Here is a 25,161-nt window from a genome sequence, read left to right as displayed (position 1 = left end):
ACCAAAGGAGCCCAAAGCTCTCCCCACTCTGGGATAACTACTTGAGAAGGTAAACAGCTTGGGATGCAGTTGAACTCTGAGGCTGTGAGATCTTTAGGATGTGAGGATATGTAACAATATCGTTCCTGTGACAGTATGTCCTGCAGTTCACCTGTAGCTCTTCCGTTCCCTAAGGCTTCCCCCAGAGAGAGCAGCAGACTGAATAAATAATTTGGCAGCAGCCAACCCCCAGCAAGATCTGTATCCCAGGAGCCAGAAGAACTCCCCAGGCAGAAGGCTGGGTAGCACGTGCTCAGCATGCCCACACTTGGAAAGTACCAGGCTCACACACGTGCAGACCAACCTCACCATGCTTGGTCCAACAACACAGCACAGAATTCTCTCCTCACCAAGGCCAGACCAAATGATCCAACACCGAATTTCTGCCTTCCTGAAATCACTGCACCTACCACAGGAGATTTACTACTTACCTTTCTCGAGTCTTTACTTAAGGGAAATCCCCCCTCCCCTGCATTGTGTAGTTACCACCTAACCCTAGGGTTGGTGCCCACCAACTCCACCAATCTTGGGGAGATGGCAAGAGGTAGAGATGAGAACAAAGTGTTGCAGAAGAAAAATATCCCTATGACCACACCCCTCTACCCTGAGAAGTAGATTTAGCAAACAATGTGCTGGGACCACCCAGACCAATCTGGGGTGACTTATACTGACAGTGTTAATTCTTGCTCTCTGCTTGTCCCTGCACTTACAGACCTTCCTCTCAAAGCTAAAATGCTTCCCCTGTGCTCATATCAGTGAAAATCAGATGAGAACTGACAGCATTTGGATTTATATTAGGGATTTGTACAAATAGTTATCAGGTATGTGCAAACAAGGCTAAACCTGAGCAAATGCAATTTACCCATGCTTTGATGAGGCCAGTACCTCATTTGTACCTGATTTTCCTGCTTCTTATAGATTGTCAATAGCTAGGCCACCTCAACGTGCTCCTATATCAAGAGACTTCAGGCATGAGCTTCAATACTTAGAAGTAACAGGGAGAGAAAGCTTATGCATTCATTCCCTATAGTGTATTCATTTTTAACATTGTTAGGCTTTGGAATGAAAATTTCAGCACCTACCAGTAACACCAAGCAAGAAAAATCTTAGTGATCCACCTGTGTCTTTTGCTGACCACTGCCATTTTTGGGTTTCACTGTAATTTACCAAAATTAACTTTGTGATTAGGTTTTGTAATAGCATCATTTAATAAATCCAGCTGAGTGATTACTTAATTATCTCATGGTGATGATTATTTAACTCAGTATTTAGAGCTTAGAAGATTTCACAAGCCTAGGATAATTTGCTATTTCAAATTTTACAAAGCTTTAGAGTCTCTATAATTAAACAGTGTAGGAAGATGACTTTTTGAGGACATTTTTAAACTCCGGAGCACACACTGCCATCCCATCAGCCCATTGACAGCCAGCAGGAGAGAGATTTACCAGAACTCAAGAGAAATTATAGGTAAAAATTTGCACTCAGACAAAAGTTTTCCTCAAACTGTAATAAAGCAAAAGGATCCCTGTGCTTGTTATAGCTGGGATAGAATAAATTTTCTTCATAGCAGCAAGTATGCGGCCATGTTTTGGATTTGTGAGGAAAACAATGTTGATAACCCAGGAATATTTTCATTATTGCTGAATGGTGTTTACACAGAATCAGGGCCTTTTCTGCTCCTCAACTCACCCCACCAGTGAGGAGCCTGAGGGTGCATGAGGTGCTGGGAGGGCACACAGCCTGGACAGCTGACCCCACTGACCAAAGGGACATTCCAGACCATATGGCAGCATGATCAGTACGTAGAGCCAGGGGAAGAAGAAGGAAAGGGGGACTTTGGCAGCAGGACCATTTGTCTTCACAAGTCACTGTTACACACCATGAAGCACCGATGCCCTGGAAATGGATGGACGTGCCTGGCCCTGGGAAGTGGTGAATGAATTCCTTCTTTTGCTTTCCCTGTTAAACTGTCTTGATCTCAGCCTGTGAGTTTTCACTTTTACCCTCCTGATTATCACCCCCAGCCTGCTGGGAGCAAGTGGCTGTATGGTGCTTAGTTGCCAGCTGGGGTTAAACCATGACAATCCCATATAATCCAAACTTTTCTTTTTTTGCTGACTGTTAAGGAGATTTACAGGCTTTCTCCACTATTAAGTTGCTGCAAAATAGAACTCTGCCTAAAATGATGTTTTCTGAGAAACAAAAGTCAGTTTTTCACTTTCTAAAATGCATTACAATTATTAAGACCGTCCCTCTTTTCCCCTTAACACAGATTTGTATTTTATTTTTATACAAAAGCATACACACACACGAATACACACACTTCTTCTGCAAGTGAAATGTTCCAGATAGCAGTGTAGTTTCTGACTTTGGCCCTAGGTGGTACCTTATACCACATTAAAGCAGTGCCTTGCTGAAAACACTCCAGGAAGGCACAGGGGCTCATTCCTCCCCATATCTTCCTGGGTGATACAGACACCACAGCTCTGAAGACAGCAACAAACACAAGCAAAACAAACGGTTATGTTTTGAAACGGTATGGAATGATGAGTATTCCAGCAGGATTGCTCGTTCCTTTAAAAGCTACTCCTCAAGGGCAGGAAAGGTGACGCTGTCTAACAGAGCAGTGCACGGTACCGAGAAGTACTAGAGAATTATGGAGAGTGCCAAATCTCTCACACATAATCTGCCTCCCTACGCTTACTGCAATTATTCCTGTTACTTAATGCTTTAAAACTTTTATTTCCCCAACTTCACAGCACTTCATCACTTGAAGTAATCTTCATTTCATTTAACTGAAGGGAGTAAGTACTATTATCCTTCCTCCTTTATTTGGAGATGAAGTGAGTTGCCCAAGGTGATACACTGAGTCAGGTGCCACCCAAAGCCAGCACTCCTCACTTCTAAGTCCTACCTGCAGATTTCCTGGACAATCACGTCCTTATTAAACATATAATGACTTTACTGTGGGAGACTTCAAAGAGCAGCAGCCGAGCTCGCTGTCCCTCTTGGCAGCACTCCCTGAGGAGAGGCGAGCCCATGTCCCTCAAGGAGACAGCAGGAGAATACAGTGCACATCCAGCCCCTGCCAAATGATGACTGGTACAAACAAAAAGATTTGGCAAAGCAGGGTGGTCTACAGCACTCACACCCTCTCCTGGCCGTAGACTGGGTTCTTGTTCCCAGTGGGATTTTCTTTCTTTTGCATATGTCAGTAAGAAAACGAGAATGAGTGGCCCAGGGACACCAGCAGGGAACAGACAGAATAATGCCAATGCCAATAGCAAACAATTTAAAAGACCAGCAGGAAAGACTAACATTTGAAATTACTGACAAATCCCTGAGCTGTCAATATTATTGAGTATTTTCTGTCACCCTCCGACACTCCCCTTTTATTCTGAAATAGCTGGTACAGGGAAGAGGGGAATATTTCTTACAGCTGTGCTCCTGCAGCTTGGCATCCAAGACTGGCATTCCCAATGCAGGTTCTAATGCAAGCTGACTAGCCTGAGCAGTAACGCTGCCCTCAGTGCTGGGAGGCAGGGACTGGTCAGGGCGAGCATCCTGTGTGATGGATGCAGGGATTTGCTGCCAGGAGTAGGCCTGGGGCAGTCCAAGTGTTCAGCACTCATTCAACATCTATTTTATAAAAGAAGACAATGCAAAGACACAAGGATAGGGAAAAGGAATGAAATTAGGAACATCAGAAGCTCATTAAGTTCCTCTCTGGAAGTCAGTTAATCTCTTTCCCCTCAATGTCCCCGTGGAAATCACGGGTGATGACATTAAGAGTTAATCATTGGGAAGCAAGATGTATCTTTGTTTTGTCCCAGCAAACAGCAGAGTGCCACAGCAGCAGCTCAAATGTAGCTACCTACATTCCAGCAGGATGTTTTTGGTTACCAGCAATAGTGCCCTCCCAATACAAGGTCAACAAAGGCACAGCCAGCAACGCTGCAACACGGATCTCCCCTTGGATATCAGACACATGTACCCTGTGCAGAGACGTGCCTTTCCAAGGCTGCCACATGGCTCTGCCCCAGAATCCCCCAGCACTGCCAGCAGCATCAGTTGTTCCCACACAAGAGGTTCTGTTGTTTCAAAGTGCAGTAGCCCCTGGGCATGCTCCTAGTGTACTCCACACCCTACGGCTTTTGTATCCCTCTCAGGTGCTCTGCAACCCCTTGGCTTGCTCCCAGCTGTGAAGCCCAACACTGCTGATGGATAAGCCAGCAGCAGGAAACCTTCAATATTTTATCCATTGTGATACAGACACTGCTCAGCACCTTGCAGGCTCACTCCAGGCTACTGCTCATACCAACATGGTTATCACTCAGTATCTTTCCAACTCTCATAATTATGACCCCAAAACTCTTATTACTGCTAATGTTAAAACAGGGTTGGAATACTTAATAGCCCCACTAGGAGAGCGCAGGCAGCACCCTCAGCACTGCAGCAGAAGCACCCACTGCTTCTGAGCACTCAGTGCTTGTCCTGCCCTTGGCTGTGATCTGCTTAAAGCCTTGACCCAATAACCAAGGTAATAAAATACCAAAGACCAGGGGAAAGACTGGAAGGTGATACTCCAGAGGAATGAATAGAAAAATAAAGAGAAAAGATAAAGATGAACTAGTGGTCACACAGAAAAGTGTATTTACAGAACAGGCATGTAACAATATTTAGTGTGCACTTGCCAAAGAGCAGCCTTTTTTTCCTACAACTGGTCCTTTTTCTACCCTTCAAACACTATTTCAAATGTTAACACTTGTGATTGCAGTGATTTAATATTTTAATATTCTAATTTCTGACTTGGTCTGGAAGTTGAAATTTCCATTATCATCCTCTTATTTTTGTTTTATTTGAGGGCATTTGGGTATTTTTGTTTGTTTGTATAACCATGAAGAAGTTCAAGCAGAAAAATAAATTCACTAATATCTTGTATTTCATTATTTCTGATGCCTAATCCATGAGGCTGGTAATAAAGGCGGTAGATATTTTACCTGATCACTCCTATTACTCTCTCTAAAAGAGACAGAATAAGACAATTGTTCAATAGGTGGTCCTTACAAGGCCAGAAACCTGTGTAGCTCAGCCACCATTTAGCTGGTGGAAGGCATGATGATCAAGAAATAGGACAGGCTTAAAGAAAAAGAAAACTGAAAGCAACAAAAGGACAAAAAAAATAAAAAGTCCCATCTGAACAGGAAAGACTGGATGCTACATTTTGATACGCCTCTGCTACCTCAGTTACATGAAAGGGTGTTCACTTCAGAACTAGTCAACAGTCAAATAATTCGCTTCACCATTCTCTTTTCAAGAAACATGTGTGAATTTCCTCTATTTACATTCACTATTTCTCTACCAAAAGAAGACTTAAGTCACAATAATATTTTTTTCAGACATCAGTAGTTAACAAACATATCTGTTTTCTGAGTCTATATACCATTAAAAATTATTCCCTTGCTAAAAAATCCACTTGGATAGCATGTGCACACAGGACAAAGCTTGCCTAGTACAAAAAATGAATCTTCAAAGTGTATAACCTGCATCTCACCACTCACACTATCTATTATTTCATGCAAGTCATTCCACTGTGGACAATGAGAACACACTGGTCATTTGCAGTTCCTTACCACAGAGCACTTACTTGAGTTTTCTGACCCTCGTTCTCTACACACTGCTTTTAAGGTTTGCACTGCACAGCCAGTTTCTATCAAAATTTCTTTCTAACATCTGAGACAAAGGTAAATTCAAAGTTTTTGACATCTGAACTCAGAGACTTCTAAATCCCCATTCCCCGCAAGTATGACCCTTCTTCTAAGAAGAGCTACAATTTATCAGAAATTCAGATGAGTAACAGTGATGACAAACCTATACCAAAGGTTTTCAGAAGAATTAGTAACTGGTTCTTGCCATAAAGTGCTCACTTGGCTGTGATTATCCTTACTTATAATGGTGACATCAAACTGAAACTGAGTCAGTGTTTTAAAATTTATTTAAGATCAGTTGTGGGTACTAAAACAATTCCCAAATCCCTGCTGCCAAACTGCATGTTCTTCTTCACAAGAAGGTGAAGTTTTTTTCCCTTCTGCCCAAGAGGAAAAAAAAAAAATAAAAAAAATACCACTGCCTCTGATAACAGACAATAGTAATGAACCATACAAAGGAAATAATGGGTTATTTCATGCATTTGACAGCTTACTACAGTTTAAAAAGATTTGTGAAGATGAAAATGCATTTCATTGATCTCAAACTATTTCGTTTTAGGTATCTGTAGCAATTATAGCTAACATTTTTCAGACAGAATTGTGGCTCTTGAATTACAGTGTCCATTTCAAAGCAACAGTCAAATTAATCTAGTCAATTTTTCCAGTCCTCAAGTCCACAGGGTTAAGGTTTGACAAGTTACAGTCTCATCTGTAACCAAATTAGAGCTAAGCATTCGTACACTACCAAAGTGCCAGGCAGTGAGGCAGCCTCTCCTTGAGGAGGCAGCTCCTTTCCTCCCTCTGCAGCCTCCAAGGGTAGAGCAATTCACCCCAGCAAAAAGGCACAGGTGACGTACTAAGAGAGCTTTGGGACCCCTGCATTGTCACATTGTACAGCTGACTTTCAGGAGGGAGCTGCCAGTTGCCAGGATTGCCAGGGAGGCAGCTCCACAGCAGCCACTGTGGCATCTCTGCCTCCTTCCCTGTCAGTACTGCCTCCCCTGCTGAAATCTAACTGTAGCCAAAAAAAGCAAAAACAAAAAGCCAGCAATTAGTGTTCAGCCAGAGCAGTCCCCTGAGGCCTCTCACCATGACCTTGGCAGCTCCCTGAGGAGCACAAAGAGGAAAGAAACAAAAGACTGGAATGGATAAAAAGGTGAGGCTGTGGAGTTAGAAGTGGTGTAAACCATTATGAGATCACATCTCTCAGTTACAATCTGACTTTTTTTGACAGCAAAATGAAGCTGTGAACTCAACACTATTACCAGGAATTCAATGCATCAAAAGGTGACTTCAGAAATGGCCCCATGGCCATCGCTCTCAGCAAAGAGGCCAAGGGCATCACTCTGGGAAAAGCACATCAGGAGAAAGGACCTCCCTGCAACACCACAGGACACTACATGGCTTGTGGGGGATATCCCAAGGTCGGGGACACATTGTGGTTAACCCTCACAAGGGAGCAGAGCATCCCACCCAGCAAACTCTTTGCTCTCAAGGCAAATCAGGTGCCCAATTACTGTTAGGTTGATTAAACACAGTCTTAACAAGTAGTGACTGAGATTCCATCTTAAGCCTTTGACTTTGTAACAACACATCTTAAGCACTCCAGGTCCTTGGGGAGATCCCTTTTCTCGCCTCTTCTTGCTGTTTTAGTGAAAAAAACATTACATTTTCCTGGACCCTTACTGGGACAGTGGTTTTGATCCAGTGAACAGCCATGGCAGCTTCACAAAACCACGATAAAACTTCAGGGTACTAGGCAATATATGGAAAATCACAACAACGTGTATTTCAGATCTTTGCTCCTCAGCTAAATCTCCATTCATTCCACTTCCACATTCCCATCTCAAATTACAGCAGCAGCAAACACAATGTTGCATCTAAGCCTCCAAATGCAAAATGAATAGAGGCTACACAAAACATAGCAGGATCTAAAAATAATCGAAGACAGTGTACCTTAAATTTGCACCCCAAATTTGTTTTCTACTGACAAATACAGCTTTGGCAAAAGACCTAACTACAGGGAGCACTAAAAGTGATATCAGATGTTTTTCCAGCAGTTGCCTGTACCAGAGCTCTTTGGGAAGCTTTGCTGCAGGCCCATACAGCACAAGGAAAAGGAGTTTGGTGCAAGGGGCTCACACTCACCGTCTGCAGAGTTTCCTCCTGTCTTCTGCTTTGGCTCTGTCGGTTGATAAAGGAGCGTGTGGAGAGTTTGTAATGGTTCAATAAGCAGATGATCACTACCACCATAACAGTTATAACCACGATTATAATGATGATTTGAACGAACTCCAGTTCAGCTAAAACAAAGAAAAAAGAGGAAAATGTGTCATCAACACACAAAAGGTTAACCATCAAAGCAACAACCTGCAAAGAACCTCAATATTTCTCTGAGATTGATCCAGCTTGAGATACTATTGCTGTCCATGCTTCAAAGTTCCGTGAAGAAAACTGCTCTAAAAAGTATGAAAATTATTTAATTTTTGCCGTAGCAAATTGATCAGCATGAGTGGCTGTAGGTCAAAGCTAAGAAGCTTCTTGGTGATCCTTCCCTGTAGCCTCCAAAGGTAAGAAACTCTTCAACATAAACACCACAGATGAGCCTTTTGGAGAAAACAATTTCACCAAACAAAACACCGAAGAAACCACATACACACAAGCCCCACTTTATCTTAACCGCCACCTGTAATACCAATAGAGTCCAGAGGGTACCACAAGCTCCAAAGCATGAGAGGAATCAGGACACTTGATCTAGTGCACTACCCTTCATTTTTTTATCAAGTAAATAGGATGAAAGCTATTTAACTAGAGTGGGAAACTTTAAGCCTATTGAATCTATATGCATTGTCTTTTTCAATTACTACCTTCTCTCCAACTAGCATAACGCTAACTTTTCTAGGACTTTCCCAGTCAGGTAAAGATCTAAAAAGAGCTCTGGTACTCCAAAACAAGATATGCTCCAGCACAGTTGAAGATGAAACCAGGACCTTGTTTTTTGTAAGAGATACAATTAAAAGGAACTCCGTCAGAACCCATCATCTTATCTGAAGCCCTGCCTATACCACAAGTATTTATATATTTATATATTTATATCTAAATATACAAAGTATATTTAGAAATGAGTCACTCTTGCACCCTTTTGGCTACACTGGAGCAGCAAGGATGAGCAATGTAAGGGGAAAAATTGCCCTTTGGAGTTACCGAGTTGATGATATTTCTATGGAAACTGCATTGCTCACAGGGGATACTCTCATCTTGAAAGACAACTCCAGCTAATGGGAGGAGGTCTTTGGTTGCTAGGCTAGTAGAAAAAGCAAAGACGCAGCTCAAGTTGCTCAGTTTCAGTACTTTCCAAAAAGGGCACTACTTTTTGGATGGAAAAACATGAACTTTGGGGAACTGGTTAAATTTCTGTTTTAAAAAGCTAATGAGGAAAGAGAGATGACATATGAAGATGAAAGGACAGAACAAGTATCAGAAAACAAGTCCCCTTCCTCTCTCCATCTCAAATTTGTAGCTGCCCTCAGCTTTCTGCGTGACAGCAGAACACTTGTGCAGACACAACACAACTGTGAAGCCGAGCTAGAAAAACGCCACTCAGACAAAATCCAAGATGAAGCTGCAGTGGACCTAAAGGAAACCCAAGGCTGTTTAATTATTCTAAGATCTCTTGCACACAGAACATCAGGCTACAGAAGCTGCAAGTGTGCTGGTGCCAAGGTCCAGCTATCACAAGCTACCAGCAGGCACAGCCACACTACCGAAGTGCTGAGGGTCTACCATCATCTCCTGAGGAGTAACTAAGCCTGCTTAAGACTAAGGAAATACTAAAGGGCAAAAATATTTCTATCACTTTATCACTCTTCGCTGTTAAGTACTTTCCATTCATCATTAAGACCACCAACATTTTCAAAGAATTTGGTTAGTCAGTGCTTTGTGTTCTGCTTTTGCTATCAACCCCACACGCAGGGCAGCGATCTTTCTTCTTCCCCTCTCTTGCGTCACTGGAAGCTAACAGTGTCGGCACCAAAAGATCAAAAAGCCGGAAGAACAGAATTAATTAAAAAATAAACCCACCCAAACCACAGTTCGGTTAAAAGTCAGTTTTTCTTGGCTCAGAAACACAGAACACAGACTTTACACAGTTGACGACTTCTGCAATTCACTGAAGTACTGAAGTACTAAAGGGTTTCTTTAGCCAAACTTTTTTTTTGTGTCCACGTCACACTTCAGACTGGAAATTGAGAGACTGCTGCTAAAGGGCAACATGCAAAACAAGCAATGTTGATTTAGGCTTTCCTAGAATGCACAGATCACTAGAATGACATGTTACCTCTCTATCAGCCAAGGGCAGAGTCTTCTAAATTTATCGAGGCCCCTGCATTTCAGTGGCAAGGGACAGTACCTCTCGCTTAGAGATGAGTGATTTGGTCTGTGAGCACTTCCCATGGGAGGGAATCATTTGAAAATGTTTTAATCAAACACGGCCATACAATAAAATAAAAACCACAGCATACAGCTGTGAGCACACGGGATTTCCCACCTCCAGTTTACATTGTAAACACCAAACTGCAACAAAACACCTTACTGATATTCAAGAGGATTTACTCAATGGAAAGCAGGAGAAAAATCAAAGATAATTTTAAACGTCTTCTTGCTCCTGAGTGACATTCCTGCTGCTCATTAGGTTATTAGCAGTAAAAAGCAAAGGCTCACAGCAGTGGCAGTCTGTATTTGCTGGCACTGTTCAAGGCCATTTAAATAGTTCCTAGAGGCTGCTGACAGGCACTGGGTCACCCCGGCCCCCACCATGTCTCCTGCCCAACACCTGCCAGGCATGAAGGGCCACCACCGCCTTCCAGACAGGCATCTCCGCCTGCCCACTTGTCCTATAAATTTACTGGGAAAGAAACCTGGCAAAGCTTCAGGAAGAGAAATGTCTTTTCGGGGTTTTACTACCCCGAGCCTGTCACACTCACATATATCCGTTCCTTTACACGCAAGAAACAGCACTTCTAATAAAAAATCTCCAGGGGGGAAAAAACCCTAAAAACAAACACAACGTTTCAGGGTAAACGCCCAACACGGAAAAGACAACTAACTACCCGTGGATTAAAATCACCTTCTCAGAAGAGCTCGAAAAGAGAGACACAATTGACAACCCTACCAGCGATCACAGCAGACCGTCACCCCGAACCTCCCCTGGCACACAGAGCCCGCAGCTCCGCCGGTGAGCGCTCCCGGGCGGGCCGGGCTGTGCGGTGCCCCGGGCCGCATCCCGCGGTCCCTGCCCCTGTGGAAGCGCCGGTACCTCTTTCCAACAACAGGTCTTTTAACCGCGCATCCTTCACCGCTGTCTTGTTAAGCCGCTCACTGGACATGCTCGCCTCCGCCGGGCGGGGGGCTCAAGCCGCTCCGCCAGCCCCCGCGGCGGGCACCGCATCCCCGGCAGCCCCGGGCTCCATCCAGCGAGGGGACACGGTCAGGGAGGCTGCCAGGGAGCCTCCCGCCCGCGCCTCTCCCGGCGCTCGGAGCGCGGCTGGCGCCCCGCAGCCGGAGCGGGCGGGCACGGCCGGCACCGGCCGCTCCCGCCCCGCCGTGCCCCGGCCGCGCGTGTGCGCGCACGCACGGACACCAGGGTCCCGCCGGGCTCCGCGCCCGGGGCGGAACGAATTAAAAAAAAAAAAAAAAATTAAAAACCCAAATCACAATAACGATAAAAAAAAAAAAAAAACAAAAAAACAGTCGACCGGCGAGAACAAAAAGAACGGAAAGGCGCTGCCCCGCTGCTGGGCGAGCCCCGCGGGGAGGCGCGGGGCGCGGACAGGGAGGGAAGGAGGGGTGCAGGGAGGTCCGTACCTGACCCGCGCCGCCGCCGCTCTTTAAGCCCGGCCCGGCGCGGCGCGCTCGGGGCGCCCCGGCTCCGCCGCCTGCCCCGGCCCGCCCGCGCCTGCGCCGCGCCCGCGCCGCCCCCGCGCACGTGCCCGCGCCCCGCCCCGCCCCGCCCGCCGGGACGGGACCGCGCGGGGCCGGACGCGGCCCTGGGCGCTTCAAAGGGCAGCGGCAACCAAATCTCGCCCCCAGCGTCACACAGACAGCGAGAGTGATCCCGGGGCGCTCCCAGCTGCGCGGCCGCGGGATCTTTACCCAAAGTTTCACGGGCAGTCGTGTGTGTGCATATGCGTAAAATACGAGGGAGTCGCATCCTGGAGCTATACTGTAAAACCATAACCATCAGAAGGAACAATGCCTGTAACCTCAAGTTTAAAAAAAACCCGAAAAACCGAACAAATTAAAGAAGGAGGGAAAAGAAGAGCAACGGGCTCCAGCCGCATGTGTGTTTCTTTGGCAGAACTCCCAGCCCCAGCAGTGCTTGCCTTCCCCTAAAGCCCTGTTCCTGCCAATGAACCCCTCTGCTGTCCCTGAATACCTGTGCCTGCCCCTAAACTCCTCTGCCTACCCCAGAACCCCTGTGCAATCCCTCAACCCCTGTGCAATCTCTCAACCCTTCTGGCCCCCCTGAACCCCTATGGCTGCCCCAGCCCTGCCACTCAGCCAGCCTTTCTGACGCCTTTCTGGCTGATAAACACTGCCAGATGGGTTCCATATCCCAGTCCCCACCTATATTCCCACTCAGAGCACCACAATGGAGGGCAGCAGCAGGGACTTAGGGCTGTCCCTGCTGCCACCGTGCATAGGAGCAGCACAGTCCCACAGTGTTAGGAACATTAGTGCCATGTTAGGAAGCACCGTTAGCAGCGTGTCCCTTGACTCCCAGGATGTTCCTCCTATACTGGCTTCACCATCATGGCCAAGATTCCTCCTGTTCCTAGTTACTCCTCTGGATTATGGTGGGATCCCCAGAGCACTGAGTAAGACCAGTGTGTTTATCTGAACAAGAAAAGTGAGTTCACCCTCTGGTCCACACTTGGCCAGGGCCTTGGAGCTCCTGAAAGCAGAGGAGATGGGCTGCAGCACTGGTGAGGCTCCATGCCCCTCTCCCAGCAGGCTGTGGCTGGCTCAGCTCAGCTCAGCTCACACCAGCACTGCTCTCCCCCACACACAGCACAGGCCCCCAGGAGGACGCTCTGGAGCTGACCATGGAGGCAGACCCACTGCTGCCCATGCCTTTCATGTTTGTAAATCCCATGGACCAGCCTCAAATAAAAAGATGCCCTAACTCAAAGTCAAAGACCAAAAGCCAGGAGGGGAAAGAGGCCGAGAGGAGTGGGCCTGCTTACAGTTACCTATGAAGCTAGCACTATGAAGAGCCAGGGGGTTAAAAATATTAGGGAGGCATATCCTGCTATATATATCCACAACACACAGCAGGGCCCCTCTCCTGGTTACAGGCTATCCCCACTGTCTGGATTTATTAAACTGTTGTTGACGTTTAGCTTGATACTGCAAGGTCTAAGGCCTCAATCCAAACACAACAGTCAAGCTGGGGGACAGTGATTGTGGACTGTAAATAAATATCCTTTGAGAGTTCCTAGAAGAGCAGAATGAGTTTAAATTACGTGTCAAGGGAATGCTTTTGTGCAAGTGGAGTATTAACCAAGTACAGCACTGTTACCAGAGGAGAGAAGTAATTCAGTACAGATAGCAGATGTGGAGCACCTTCAAATTACAAGCTGATTGTCCTTAAACTACTTTGAAAACAATTAATTCAACAGACCAGACTTCTAAACATGGCTGTTGTGTGGGCATACCCACTCAATGTGTACAGAGCTGCTGCTGAGGCCAATTACCTTCCTATTGCAAACTCTGTGTTTTCAAGGACTTTGTAAGACAACGTTTCTGAGTCAAAGACTGACCTACATACATCATTTAAACCTCATGTTTAAAATGAGAAGTTGGTTTCAGATGAGTGCAGTTTAAAGACTACAAAGAAAGCAGAAAACAAACCAAATTAATATATTTGTATTAATGCTTCTCCTTTACTCATTCAATTGAACTGTAGATGTTTAGAGCCTTCAGTTCCTGAAGAGCATTAACCCATTACATAAAACAATTGCTTTGGCAAGACTGGGGATTCGGCACATAGACTGATAACTAACACACTTTACTCCCTCTCTAGCCCAACACCTACCAACTATTATTGTACAAGCGCAGGCACAATGACTGCAAAATGGTTACAGACTTCTGTATCCGTAAGTGGTGCACCTGATAAGTGTCCTCAAGAACATCCTCAGTACAATATTTGGCTCATCACCTATTTATTAAGAATTTATCACAAACTTTTAAATGTGAATCAAGCCCTGTGCCAGAGAGCCCATATAAGCTTCTCTGTCAACAAGAATGGGGGACCAGCTTCCTGCTAAAATTCCAAGTCGCAGGTTCCACCATGACCTCTGAGCAGGATGGCTACTCTGGCATCAGGGTTGAAGCTCCTTAAGCAGGTTCTGGCACAGAGTCATAATGCTTCTCCACAGGCCATTGCAAGTCTAGCCTATTAATGATAAAACCAAGGGCTAGTTAAACTTGGTAACAGGTGAAATTTTATGAAGGACGTGTTCACTGATCTGTCTCCTCAGATCACTACTGGGAAAATGAAAGACTCATTCTGGAACCCACAAGAACAAAACCTGATTTTTTTTATTTTACTGTTAGTAGAGATGTTAATCTCAAGTGTAAAGAAACAGTCATGCTTTGGTGACCAAACCTGGACAGACGTTGCTTTCTCAATATGAGTTTTGCATTTCTGCTACTTCTCCCTTTTTTCTCTGATTCTCTAAAGACGTTACTGACTGTGGGCAGGTTCTTGGCCAGCCCTTACTTTGAAGAGTAAGAGAAAAGTCTTGGAACTGGACAATAAGGGTATGCTTCCTCCTGCCTGCAGCCAAGCCACCTGGACAGTGGGGGTGTGTGCAGAGGTACTTCCCCCTCCCTGCACTGTCAAGCAACTTCAAGGCTTCAGGCAACTGCAGATGCACCCACTGAATGCCCCATGCCTCCGCCTCTCAAACTGCCACCACCCTGGGGGAAATTATCACCTTTCTGATTAAATCTGGAATTTAATTTTGTCAGAAAAAGATACAGAGGAATGGCACCAACCAAGGGAAAGAAAAACTGCTTTTCTCACAGGCAGTGAACTCAAGTAACTGATTTGCCAGCAGTATGTATCCAGAGGTATTATGTTGTGTTTAATGTGATTATGTGCAAGGAACAAGCAGATGGGAGCACTGTGAAGAGATTAGGAACGCAACCCAAAAGAAGTAAAGTTGGTGGAGAGAAGAAGACAGTATTTAAGGCCTCTAAATTCACTCCCTGTTAAAGCTGTTCTTTACTCTGCAGTAATAGGAAGGATTAGGAAATTCAAGCAGTCCTTCATATGCATAGTTGTACAGCCTGAGTGATCCCTGTGCTGGCCACACATGCAGTGGTTGGTTTCCCTGTACTGGAAGGAGGGTTCAGTCAGGGACACTGAATTATAACATGCTGATTTCAAAGTAATCACCGTTTCAGACCTGACTAGCACTGGCTCTGTTTACACTGGCGAGTGATAAAATCTACTTATGAATTATCCCCGCTGCCGTTCTGTTAGTCCTCACATGTTGGCTCGACATAGGCAATTTACAGTCGTCTGTTCCAGCAGGGTTAAATGGTCCAGTGAACATAATGCCCTGGCCCTGTTTACCCTGGAGATTACACTGCTGGTAACTTCGATGCTCCCCTGCCACTGCTGAAAAACAGGTACAGAATTTCCTGGTGCTGATGCTTGAAGAATGAGAAGCTCTGGGCAGGGAAAGGCAGCTATAAATATGAGGAAAATAATCAACCCAGACTATTCAGACCAGGAAAACATCCCCAAGGGGACAAAGTAACACTGTGTCTCAGAACCAAAATTTCCCACCATTAGGGTGAATATTGTGTTACAGTGGCTTCCATGGGTTTTAGTCGTTGGCTACTTCAAATCCTCCAATTACTTCTGTCCAAAATTAGCAAACAAAATCAGCCACGCTGAAAACACTGCACCTCCTTCCATCCTTAATTTTGATCACATTCTACAGCTTTTGTCACATTTTGAGCTCAAATCAACAAAGTGTAAAAATGAGCTATTTAAGTAAGAGAAAAGCCAAGAAAGGATCACAATATTGTTTGTTTGGGTTTTTTTTTTAATTCTGTTATTATTCAGAGCTCTCCCAGCAGTACTTGCAATTAGTACCTGGTACTGGATTCTGTGGAGTCTCTGGCTGCAGCATGACTACCCTGCCTAAGCTCCCTGTGGTTTCCAGGCAATTCCCAGCAAGTACAGGAAAGAATCATCCCTCATTATTAATTTTTTTTTTTTTTTCCCTGTTCAAGCAGGAGCTAGAAGAAATGCACTAAGGACCACATTAAAAAGCTGAGAGATCACATCATGCATTATCCTGCCATAGGAATGGATGAAAGTTAAATGAGGGGTAGAATTAGCATGGATGCTAGAATTAAGCAGATGCAAAAATCCACCTCCAACACAAAACTGAAAGCCCTGTTGTAGAAGTACAGGTTGCTAAATAAGCTATTAGTGGTATTTTAGACACACAAAGAACGTTCATTCTTCCACTAAAGAACATACTTCAGTTACAGAGAGTCTCCTGCCAGGTGGATTATTCGCTCCATAAATCTCAATTGCCAGCAAACTCCCTGGCAGCCAGGAAAAGAAAACAACGGGCACTCGACTGCAGGTTAACAGACTATCAAATATTTTAGTACTTTCTGACTATGGTGTATGCAAAGACTTCAAAAAGCTGGACTGTGCAGAAAGATCACAAGGAAACCCAGCAATCTTGGTCTAACAAAAGAAAAAAAAATCTAAGGGCAAGACAGAACAGAGATAAGAAGGGAAAGCAGAACCAGGATTACAATACAGTACTAAAAATACAAGTAGAATGTGAAGAGCTGTATTTTATTTCTGACGTTAATATAATCAGCTAGTTTAGAGATACAAAGCTATGCCTCACTGACGGTGCTGTCTTGTACCTGAAAGTAAAGGATGAAGAGAGAACCTGGAAAAAGTATCCAAGGAGATATGGGGAACAAAGGGAATCAACAGAATGCAAAATCTGAGGTCAGTGATGACATAAAAATAATGCTTTTAAAGAACTACAATGCTAGAACTACAATATAAGCTAGTGTTAACATTTAAAAGTGACCAAAGGAAAGACCTCAGTATTGGTAAATGGATCTACATGCAAAACAAAGGAATTTGTTGTCGTTCATCCTGCAGTTTTCTTATCATTTGTCTTGCAGCATTTACATACATGCTGTCTGGATGTGTAATCATAAGGGAAATTAACCCTAGATAACCCCATGCTGCAGCACGTTTACAGAAATTGCTCTAGAGAAAACAACTCTAGGAATAAAATGAGGGATGTTCAAACCATCGGAAATCAAGTGAGTCACAGACACGATAGGTCTGAAGGATGGGAAAATCTCTTTATGAGAACATGCCATTAAACATTACAATCAAGCATAAAATTGCTCTGCCACAGTATTTTGTTTTATTTGCATTGTTAAATTTCTTCTCCTAACAATAATGGATAGTTTATAGCACTAATGATTTATAAAGAAGCTGTGTAAATGCATCCCAAATGGGTGCCTTCTTTCTTAAGAACCACAGACTCAGTTTCCTTCAGCTTGATCGCAGATTGGTGACTCACACAAATTTCACATCTGCCTCAGGATACAATGGCGCAGCTTCTAACGAGGTTTCATGATGGATTAAGCTCCTGTGGTGCAAGAGAGGTGTAAAAACTTCTGCCAGTTTTAAAAAAGCACACTGCTTTTCCACAAATTGCCATGGTGCAAGAACTACAGAGGCTCTGTGATTAACAGCTGTTATCACATTACTAAGTTCATTACTTCTGGCTTCTGCAGGCCCACTTTAAATAAAATACATGACTGGCATACAATTCATGTATGTCCATGCACAGAAACACAAATTTTCCCCAATAAATCAATTTAATTGATCACATTGTATGAGTATTTAAATGTGTCTGCAAAACACATTCACCTCATTTGCGGTGCACCCCCAAAGGCAGTGAGGATTAAGATTTTTGGTGGGCAAAATGATTTGGATTTGCCGGAGTTTATAACCCTCCTTATGACATAACAGAGTAATCTATTCCAATCCACAGCATTCCAAAACAGTAAAGTCAGGCTCACTCATATCAGAAATCAGAAGAGTGACATAAAACATCCCTTTGGGATCCACCTAGATCTTATCTTTCCAGAGTTTCCTTGATCTGCTTGATTCCAGCAGCTGAAGTGTTAAGAAAATAATTTAATTTAAGGCAAAATCTTGAGAAAGGACAACACTGGAAATAAGAATCAGAATCTAGTCAAGATTTCTTAGGCCAGCAAGAACGAGAATAACTGCAGATAAAAAGTACTCAGGTCATGGGGAAGTATCAGGAAGTTTGTAATGCACTTCTTTTCTGACTAATGGCCTAAGTGATTGTGTGAACAATAACCCTCAAGCAGGAGATGTGAGGAGGAAATAGGAGAAAAAATCCACAGAGAATGTCAGTTGTCAGATGCTTCCTGCAGTTTTTCCACAACCACTTATCGGGAGCCAGTTTTAACGCATCATCACAGGCATCCCTCAGCAAGCAGCAGCGTTTCTGTCACTTCCTTCAGACTGGAAAAGGAGTAAGACTTCCCAAAAATACATCTTCTAGAAAAGAGGAAATTAAGCGAGCAAGCTCAGCACTCAATGGGAACGGGATACCTCCCTGTTACTTGTGAAAAGCAGACCTCTGAGTAAACCACCAGCGAAACGACAACCACACTGCAGAAGCTACCAGGCTATTTTTACCACAGCAGAATATGTTATCTTTTCATTTTGTAGAAAGGCAATAAAAATTCATAAGATTCATGCTCTGCATTTAAAGAGAAAAGCTTGGTAATACAGCATTCAGACCACATGGTTTTTAACATTACCATGAATGGTCTAAGTTCTTCAGTCTTCTGACATGTTCACAGGGATGGTGTTTACATTGACTTCTTCATAGTACATCATATCACATTTCAATGATTCAGTTCGCTCTGACAAAAGGAAACATCTGCCATAATTTTTTTTCTTTCGTGAACTTTATCACAATTAAAAATCTGACGTTTCACCAGCCTGTGTGCCAACTGAGAAGAACGCCAAGTTCGGCACTTCCCGATACATACAAATGAGTGCGGCATGAACAGCTAGTACCAACAGCACCAAGCCATCACTGACTTGTCAGTTCTCACCACAAAAGAGAAGAAAGATCACAGTTTGTGGGCAATAATTTTATAATCTTGATCTGGTTTCCATATGACAGAGTGCAAGAGAGAGAAAGCAAAAAAAAAGATATAAAAAAAAAAAAGATTAAAAATAACGTTTTGCAGCTCTGCGTGATGACAACATAAGATTTCTATGTCTTGCCCTATTGCAGCCAGAAAAATATTAAAGCAGCATGTCAAAACTGGCATAGCTTCTAAAAAAGTGATTTCCAAACATTGCTTGATGGACAGCACCCTAGCAACTCGATACAAAGCTTAAATCTGCATCTATTTTACATAAAATGAGACCAATCCCACCCTGTGCATGACAGTATTCTCGTTTCAGCAGAATTAATGGTATCTACAAACTCAAGCCACTTCTGAGACACTACACATGACAGGAAGGCAGCTTGACCATTTACCATGAGGACCACCAACCTCTTGTACCCTGTGTAAGGGCAGGCTAACTTTTGTATTTTTAGGCAGTTTAAATGACACTGTCGTTTCAGGATGGAAGCTAAGAGCCAGGAACAAAACCAGCAGCCATGCAGTGCTAGCTCATATGTGGAGTAGCAGAGTCACACTCTAAAGTGATGTTACTGAGCCCAGACAGTCAGGAGGGATGTTTCTGAACAGAATCCAGAACAGAGCTGGGGTCTCAGTGATGGTTGAGAGGTATTTTCTAACACTGCTTCTCCATCCTTTTTTCCCCTGTAGCCCTAACATAATATTGGATCAGGTAGGACACAATTAAACTTGAAGTGTCTCATAGGAGGACTTCAGGTACCAAGAAAGGAAAAATTACCCTGCATACAGAATATACAAGACTGCGTACAAGGTATGGCATAGGTGCTTAGGGAGATGCATCTTCTACTAGCTACGAGATCAGACTGAGACAGAGTTTCTCTACTTAACTCTGTCACAGACCTGTTAGTGACCTAAGGCAAGTCCCTTCAGCTCTTCCTGCCTGTCATCTCCATTCTTCTCTCTCGGTACCACAGCAGGACCCACTCAGCACTTCCACAGAGCACAGCCTCACTCACCTCAGCCTTCACACGCTGTCCACTACCAGTACCATATGTCATTTGGACTGCTAAGCTGCTTTTGAAGATGACATGTGAGCACCTAAATCACAAAGATGCATTTTCAAAATCTGCCCAGTGGTAAGTGGACCAATACCTTTTCCCAATTAGCAAAAGGCTGGTCCCAAGGGGCTGCAGTGGTATTTTCCTGTGTGTGACAGCAAAAAAACAAAATTTGCTTGAAATCTTACCAGACGCACTGGGAAATGATAGCTAATGCATCTTACAGTTGGTTGGCTGATATTTTTGGATGGGAGGCTGCATTTCAAACTACTCCATCCTGTATTCCTACTCTGTACAACTGCACATCTGACATTGTACTGACTCACCGGTAGCATTTTTGTGCAGCCCACTAAAAAGATAACACTACACCCCATTTGGGTGGGGCAAGGGTTTTTGGCTGAATTGACTTGTTGGAGAGGAAGTTTTGAGAGTAAGATATTTGTTTTCAGCGTCACAGACAAACTGTGATCTCCTGTGCGTGCATGAAGAGCAGGAAAATCACATCCACTCCCTCTCACTTCTCCATGTTACCCCATTGGGGCAGCAAAACTACTGATGCTTCACATTTGGTGCAGCCCTAATTTTTAATATAAGACGTGGATTTTCATTAGGATTAAGGTAAAGGGTTAAAACCAAATAAATCCAAGTTCTTATGCAGCCTTCAGGGAGAGGGCTAAGCTTTGTGCCCAGCCTAGGAGGGGACACTGCCCACACAGCATTCCAGACTGCCTCCAGGCAAACCCAGGGCAGACAAAGCCTTCTGGAGAAGCAAAGGGCAGAGAGATCTCTCCATCATCCCTTCCAGTCTGGGATCAGGGGTCTCTGCCACACTTCTGATCCGCTGAGTTTTAAGTCAAAGCTGCAGAGAATCGGCCTGAGCCAGGCAAGCGTTTTACAGTGCTGCTCTGTGATCCCCTGCCACCGGCGCCGCTTCACGCATTCGTGCAATGATTCCAGAAACAGCCTTGACTGCTCACCCATTAACTGTGAGGTGCGAGTCAGGTTTGCACTGCTGGGAGACAGGCTATTTTTACCACACTTAGGATATGCTGTCACAACGTTAAATCCCAGTTGCAGATTTACCAAAAGAGCTAAGGGGATTTGTCCGGGATTTCAGGGTGCCGGCATCCTGATCTGCATAGCAGCTCAGACCAGGCTTTTTGCCATTCATAAGTCCCAGACAAATGACGCGTGAGAGTGTGCAGCTTGCCAGCACAGCGCATATCCAGCGAGCACACGGGGTCTGGGATGCGTCTGACACCGGAGGCATGTGCTGGCCACATGCACAGGGCACCCCAGCTTCCCCCACGCGCTGCGTGCCAGCCTTCACCCAGCACCTGTGTGCACGTGTGCACCCCTCTCTTCCGTGCACAATGCCTGGGCACACCACTCCACGAGGACCACACATGTGGGAAAGGCCTGGCCACACAGCCCCTGCCCTCAGGCAGGGCAGTATTTACTCCCTGTACATCCCCCACCATTCTTGCTTTCTGTAGTCTTAACCAGGTGCAGCACAAACTTGCAGTTGCTTCCCTTATAAAGTTCACACCCTGCAGCAAGAGCTTCCCAGCCACCTCTGCCCTCAGGGATCCAATTCCCTGGCTGTGGTAGGTACAAAAGGGTCTTCTTGGAGAGATCATTGATGGCTCATGGATAAAGTCTGAGAAATACTGTTGTATGATACTCAGGATGGTGAGGCTGAGGTGCTGCCAATACTTTACATGCCGTATTTCCTGCCTTGAAAACTGCATGTCATCATATTAGCACAGTTTTGCTAAGTGAATTAGAAAAGGCACACCCTTTCCAGAGTATATCCTGGATTTTTTAGACACACCGAATACCTTGCTGTTAGTGCATCTGGTTTCTGGTTTACACACCTAAAGCAGGAAGAAGGGAATTGCTCAAGCCAAAGTTGCGCATATATGAAATGTGAATCTGCCTTACAACCCAAACTGTCTCTCAGCTTCAATCTATCCTTTTTTGGGCAGAAACGGCTTAGACATTTTGAATTTAAAGAGACTCTGGTAATTTTTTCTTTATTTCCTCTCACATTTCTTGCTCTGAAAGCTCAGACTAAGACTTTTTGTTCATTGTTGGTGCCTTACCCAAAGCCAGCTTAAACCTGAACACCTCTAAATATTTTCAGGAAGGTGGTTTTCTGTTCTGCTTTGGGAGTTGTTTTGTTGTTGTTGTTGTTGTTTTGCTTTTGAGGTTTTGGGGGGGTAAGGGGGTGCAAGGGTTTAACTCTAGAAGTTAAGAGTTGTGGTTCCCAGTGTTAAATCACAAAATTTTGAGGGTCTGTTCTTCTGCTAAAAAAAAAATTGCTCTTTTTTTTTTTTTAGCACAGTGTGAATTTTTGTCACATAAAGAACTGAGTCCCAGTTTCCAAAATGTTCATATTTTATCTTTTCTCCTATATTCTGCTGTCTCTTCAGTTAATACTTTAACATCCTGCCTGAAACTGAAGCAGTTTTAGGTTCTCCATTGCCTACACATTTTGTCATTTCTAACACGACAGTTCTGTAACCCGTTTGTTTTCTCAGTGCGTCTTTGAGCATCGCTTGTACTTCACAGTGCAGATGTCTAATGCAGATCAAGGCGGGCGCTGCAGCATATTCTGTTCCAAAAGACATCCCCACCTCCTCATTTGTTTTGCAACATGGCTATCAAAGCACTAAATAACATAATAGCTAGCATATATCCATTGTCTTACATATTCTGCATGGTTTATGCATGTTACTTAATTTCTTCGCTCCTGTGGAATAGATAACAGAGGTGATCTCTTTATATAAATTGTGGATGCAAAACAAGTTAATAGCTAAACTAAATAATCAGATCAAAGTCCTTTCTCAAATTTCTGAGGCCAAAATAAATCCCATTTATAAGGAAAAAACACCAAAAAAATTGTAGACCACCTCTTGCAAACAAATAAAATGTAGGCTAAAGTTCAATCACAGCTTTTTCTCTGTGAGCCTCTAGCCCAAATCTGAAACCTGAGATCTCTCCCTTAAAGCTCACACCCAGAGGCATGGCTCACTGGTCAATGCAATCTTCAGAGTTTCCCATCTTGAACAATTTATTTTCAGGAACAAAGCCTGGAAGAGATCCAAACCCCCCCCGTGTGGATTGGCAGCAGCTCAGGATGCTGTCTAGGTGTGTCTGGCTTGCCCAACTAACAACTCTTTCCAGTTCCTCCATGCAGAACACACTTGTGTTTCACCATACTGCAGAATGCCACCCATAAACTTCCTATTCCCTCTTTTCCAAAAAGGACACCGGTTTCTCCCACTAGTCCCCAGCTTTTTTGGCTGTCAGACACTTTGGGGTTTAGCTGGTGGCTTAGAATGCACCAGTGAATGTACAGTTTAGAATTTACAGCTGGGAAAACAATTTCCCAAAATATCTGTATGAATGCAATGCCGAAATATGCCACATTATAACAGTGAGTATTCTTTCTCAAAATGGAAGTGTTAAATTTCAAGCACAGCCCTATGCTTCAGATGAGCCAAGAAACTTCTGAAATGAGTAGCAGGCCTTGCTCAGCACCCTGTGTGCAAAGCAGCCTCTTCCTTCCTGCTCCTCTTGGCCCTCCAGGTAGCCCTGGCACAGCAAAGCAAAGTTTCTCAGTTGTGCTGTTAAGCCAAACTCCCCTCGACATTGTTATCAGGACAGTGTTTCCCAGCTGCTACCATCAAACTGTTACCCCTGAAATGGGTCCATCTGAAGATTATTAGTATCATAGAATCATTTAGGTTCGAAAATACCTTTAAGATTATTGATTCCAAACACAAACTGATTTTTAATGTGCAGAAGCACATAGGGAAACAAACACTAATATTAATCTGTTCAAACAGCAAGAAGTCCTCCCCCTCCCCTTCCCCCACGCACAAAGCTGCAAAAATTAAATCCATAAGGGCATTTATAAAGAATATCTTATTTCAGGGAGAAAACAAAAGTGACTGACACAGTTATTTGTCAGCGCCGGTAAATAAATTTTCACAGCTTACAATGTTTACCCTGGAGTACAGCTGAAAGATCCATTCGTGCTGCATTAGAAAGCCACCTCAATGACAAACTTCAGCTCCCCGCTCTAGCAAAGCTGATGTATTGACTAGACAGGTAGATATTAGGTGCTCCGACTGTCTGGATGCTATGGAAATCATGCCGCATGCATCTGACCGTTGTCAGCGGCAGAAGACAAGCGCCGGCCTCATTCTTATTCCAGCCAGGAAAAAGGCCTCGTCTGCATTAGCCTTTTTACTGAAAGGCTGCCATATTTGTCAGTTCAGACGCATGTAAGATAAGCTCTTTCCCCGTTATCTAATATTTCACCAGGCAGTGGAAACGAAGGATAAGCAGAACCTAATAGTCTATATGGGCAGGAGATCTTGAATGCTGTCAAGCTCAGCACAAGGCCTGGATGCCCTAGACAAGGGGAAGTTTACAGCAGAAGTTAATCACTTCATTTTGAAGAAAAACTCACAGGGATTTGGAGAAATGGCTAAGACTTATCCTGGCTACGCAGCAAGCGAGGAGACAAGCATAAAACCCTTAGTGCAGCATTGTACTCAGTGCCTCTCCCTTCTTGTAATGTAGGTACTGCTTGGCTAAAATTCCAGCCTAGTCAAAGGGGATTAAAGAAGGCAGCTGGAAAACCACTGCTTTTCCTTAAGCATCTGGAGGAAACAGAACAGGCAGGGAGAAGCAAAATGAAAAACTAAACTCTGCATTCTTGACATAGCCTGGGCTGATCAGTCCCTTGTACGGCAGCTAGCAGAGATGCCAAAAGTACTACTGCAGTCTGATTTACCTGTACTTCTACACTCCAAAACTACCCAAATTGCATGCAGAGTTTGTAACAACCTGGCAAAGAGATCAGAAAGGCTCTTGCTCAGTCGCAGGACTCCCTGGCAAGCACATATCTTAACAGGCTTTTCTGCTGCATAATGTGAATACAACGGTGCTAAGTGAATTCCGAATAAAATTAAGATAGCCTGTTTCAGAGCTCAGAGAGTAATTCTGGTTTAACAGCATGTCTTCTTAAGAGATACACCATTTCAAACATTAGTGACTATACACTCACACCG

General features: G+C 44.2%; 1 protein-coding gene across 5 annotated transcripts in view; it reads right to left on the bottom strand.

The window, feature by feature from the left end:
- Nucleotides 1-25,161, bottom strand: part of LDLRAD4 (low density lipoprotein receptor class A domain containing 4) — a 272,964-nt gene that overhangs the window by 4,006 nt on the left and 243,797 nt on the right. For 2 of the 5 annotated variants that reach the window (XM_014255081.2, XM_005517283.3), the window contains exon 5: nucleotides 7,896-8,050. In XM_014255081.2, the coding sequence (XP_014110556.1) occupies nucleotides 7,896-8,050 (155 nt within the window). Of the gene's footprint in view, nucleotides 1-7,895; nucleotides 8,051-11,061; nucleotides 11,276-11,609; nucleotides 11,674-25,161 lie in introns of those variants that run through there. The other 3 variants (XM_005517286.2, XM_005517285.3, XM_005517284.3) reach the window with 3 other exon arrangements.

The sequence above is a fragment of the Pseudopodoces humilis genome, chromosome 1 (assembly GCF_049639895.1).
Source record: "Pseudopodoces humilis isolate 2021_Gansu_Grassland_sample_001 chromosome 1, ASM4963989v1, whole genome shotgun sequence".
Lineage (NCBI taxonomy): Eukaryota > Metazoa > Chordata > Aves > Passeriformes > Paridae > Pseudopodoces > Pseudopodoces humilis.
Note: the sequence above shows the minus strand (reverse complement) of the source record. Positions and strands in the feature narration are given on the sequence as shown.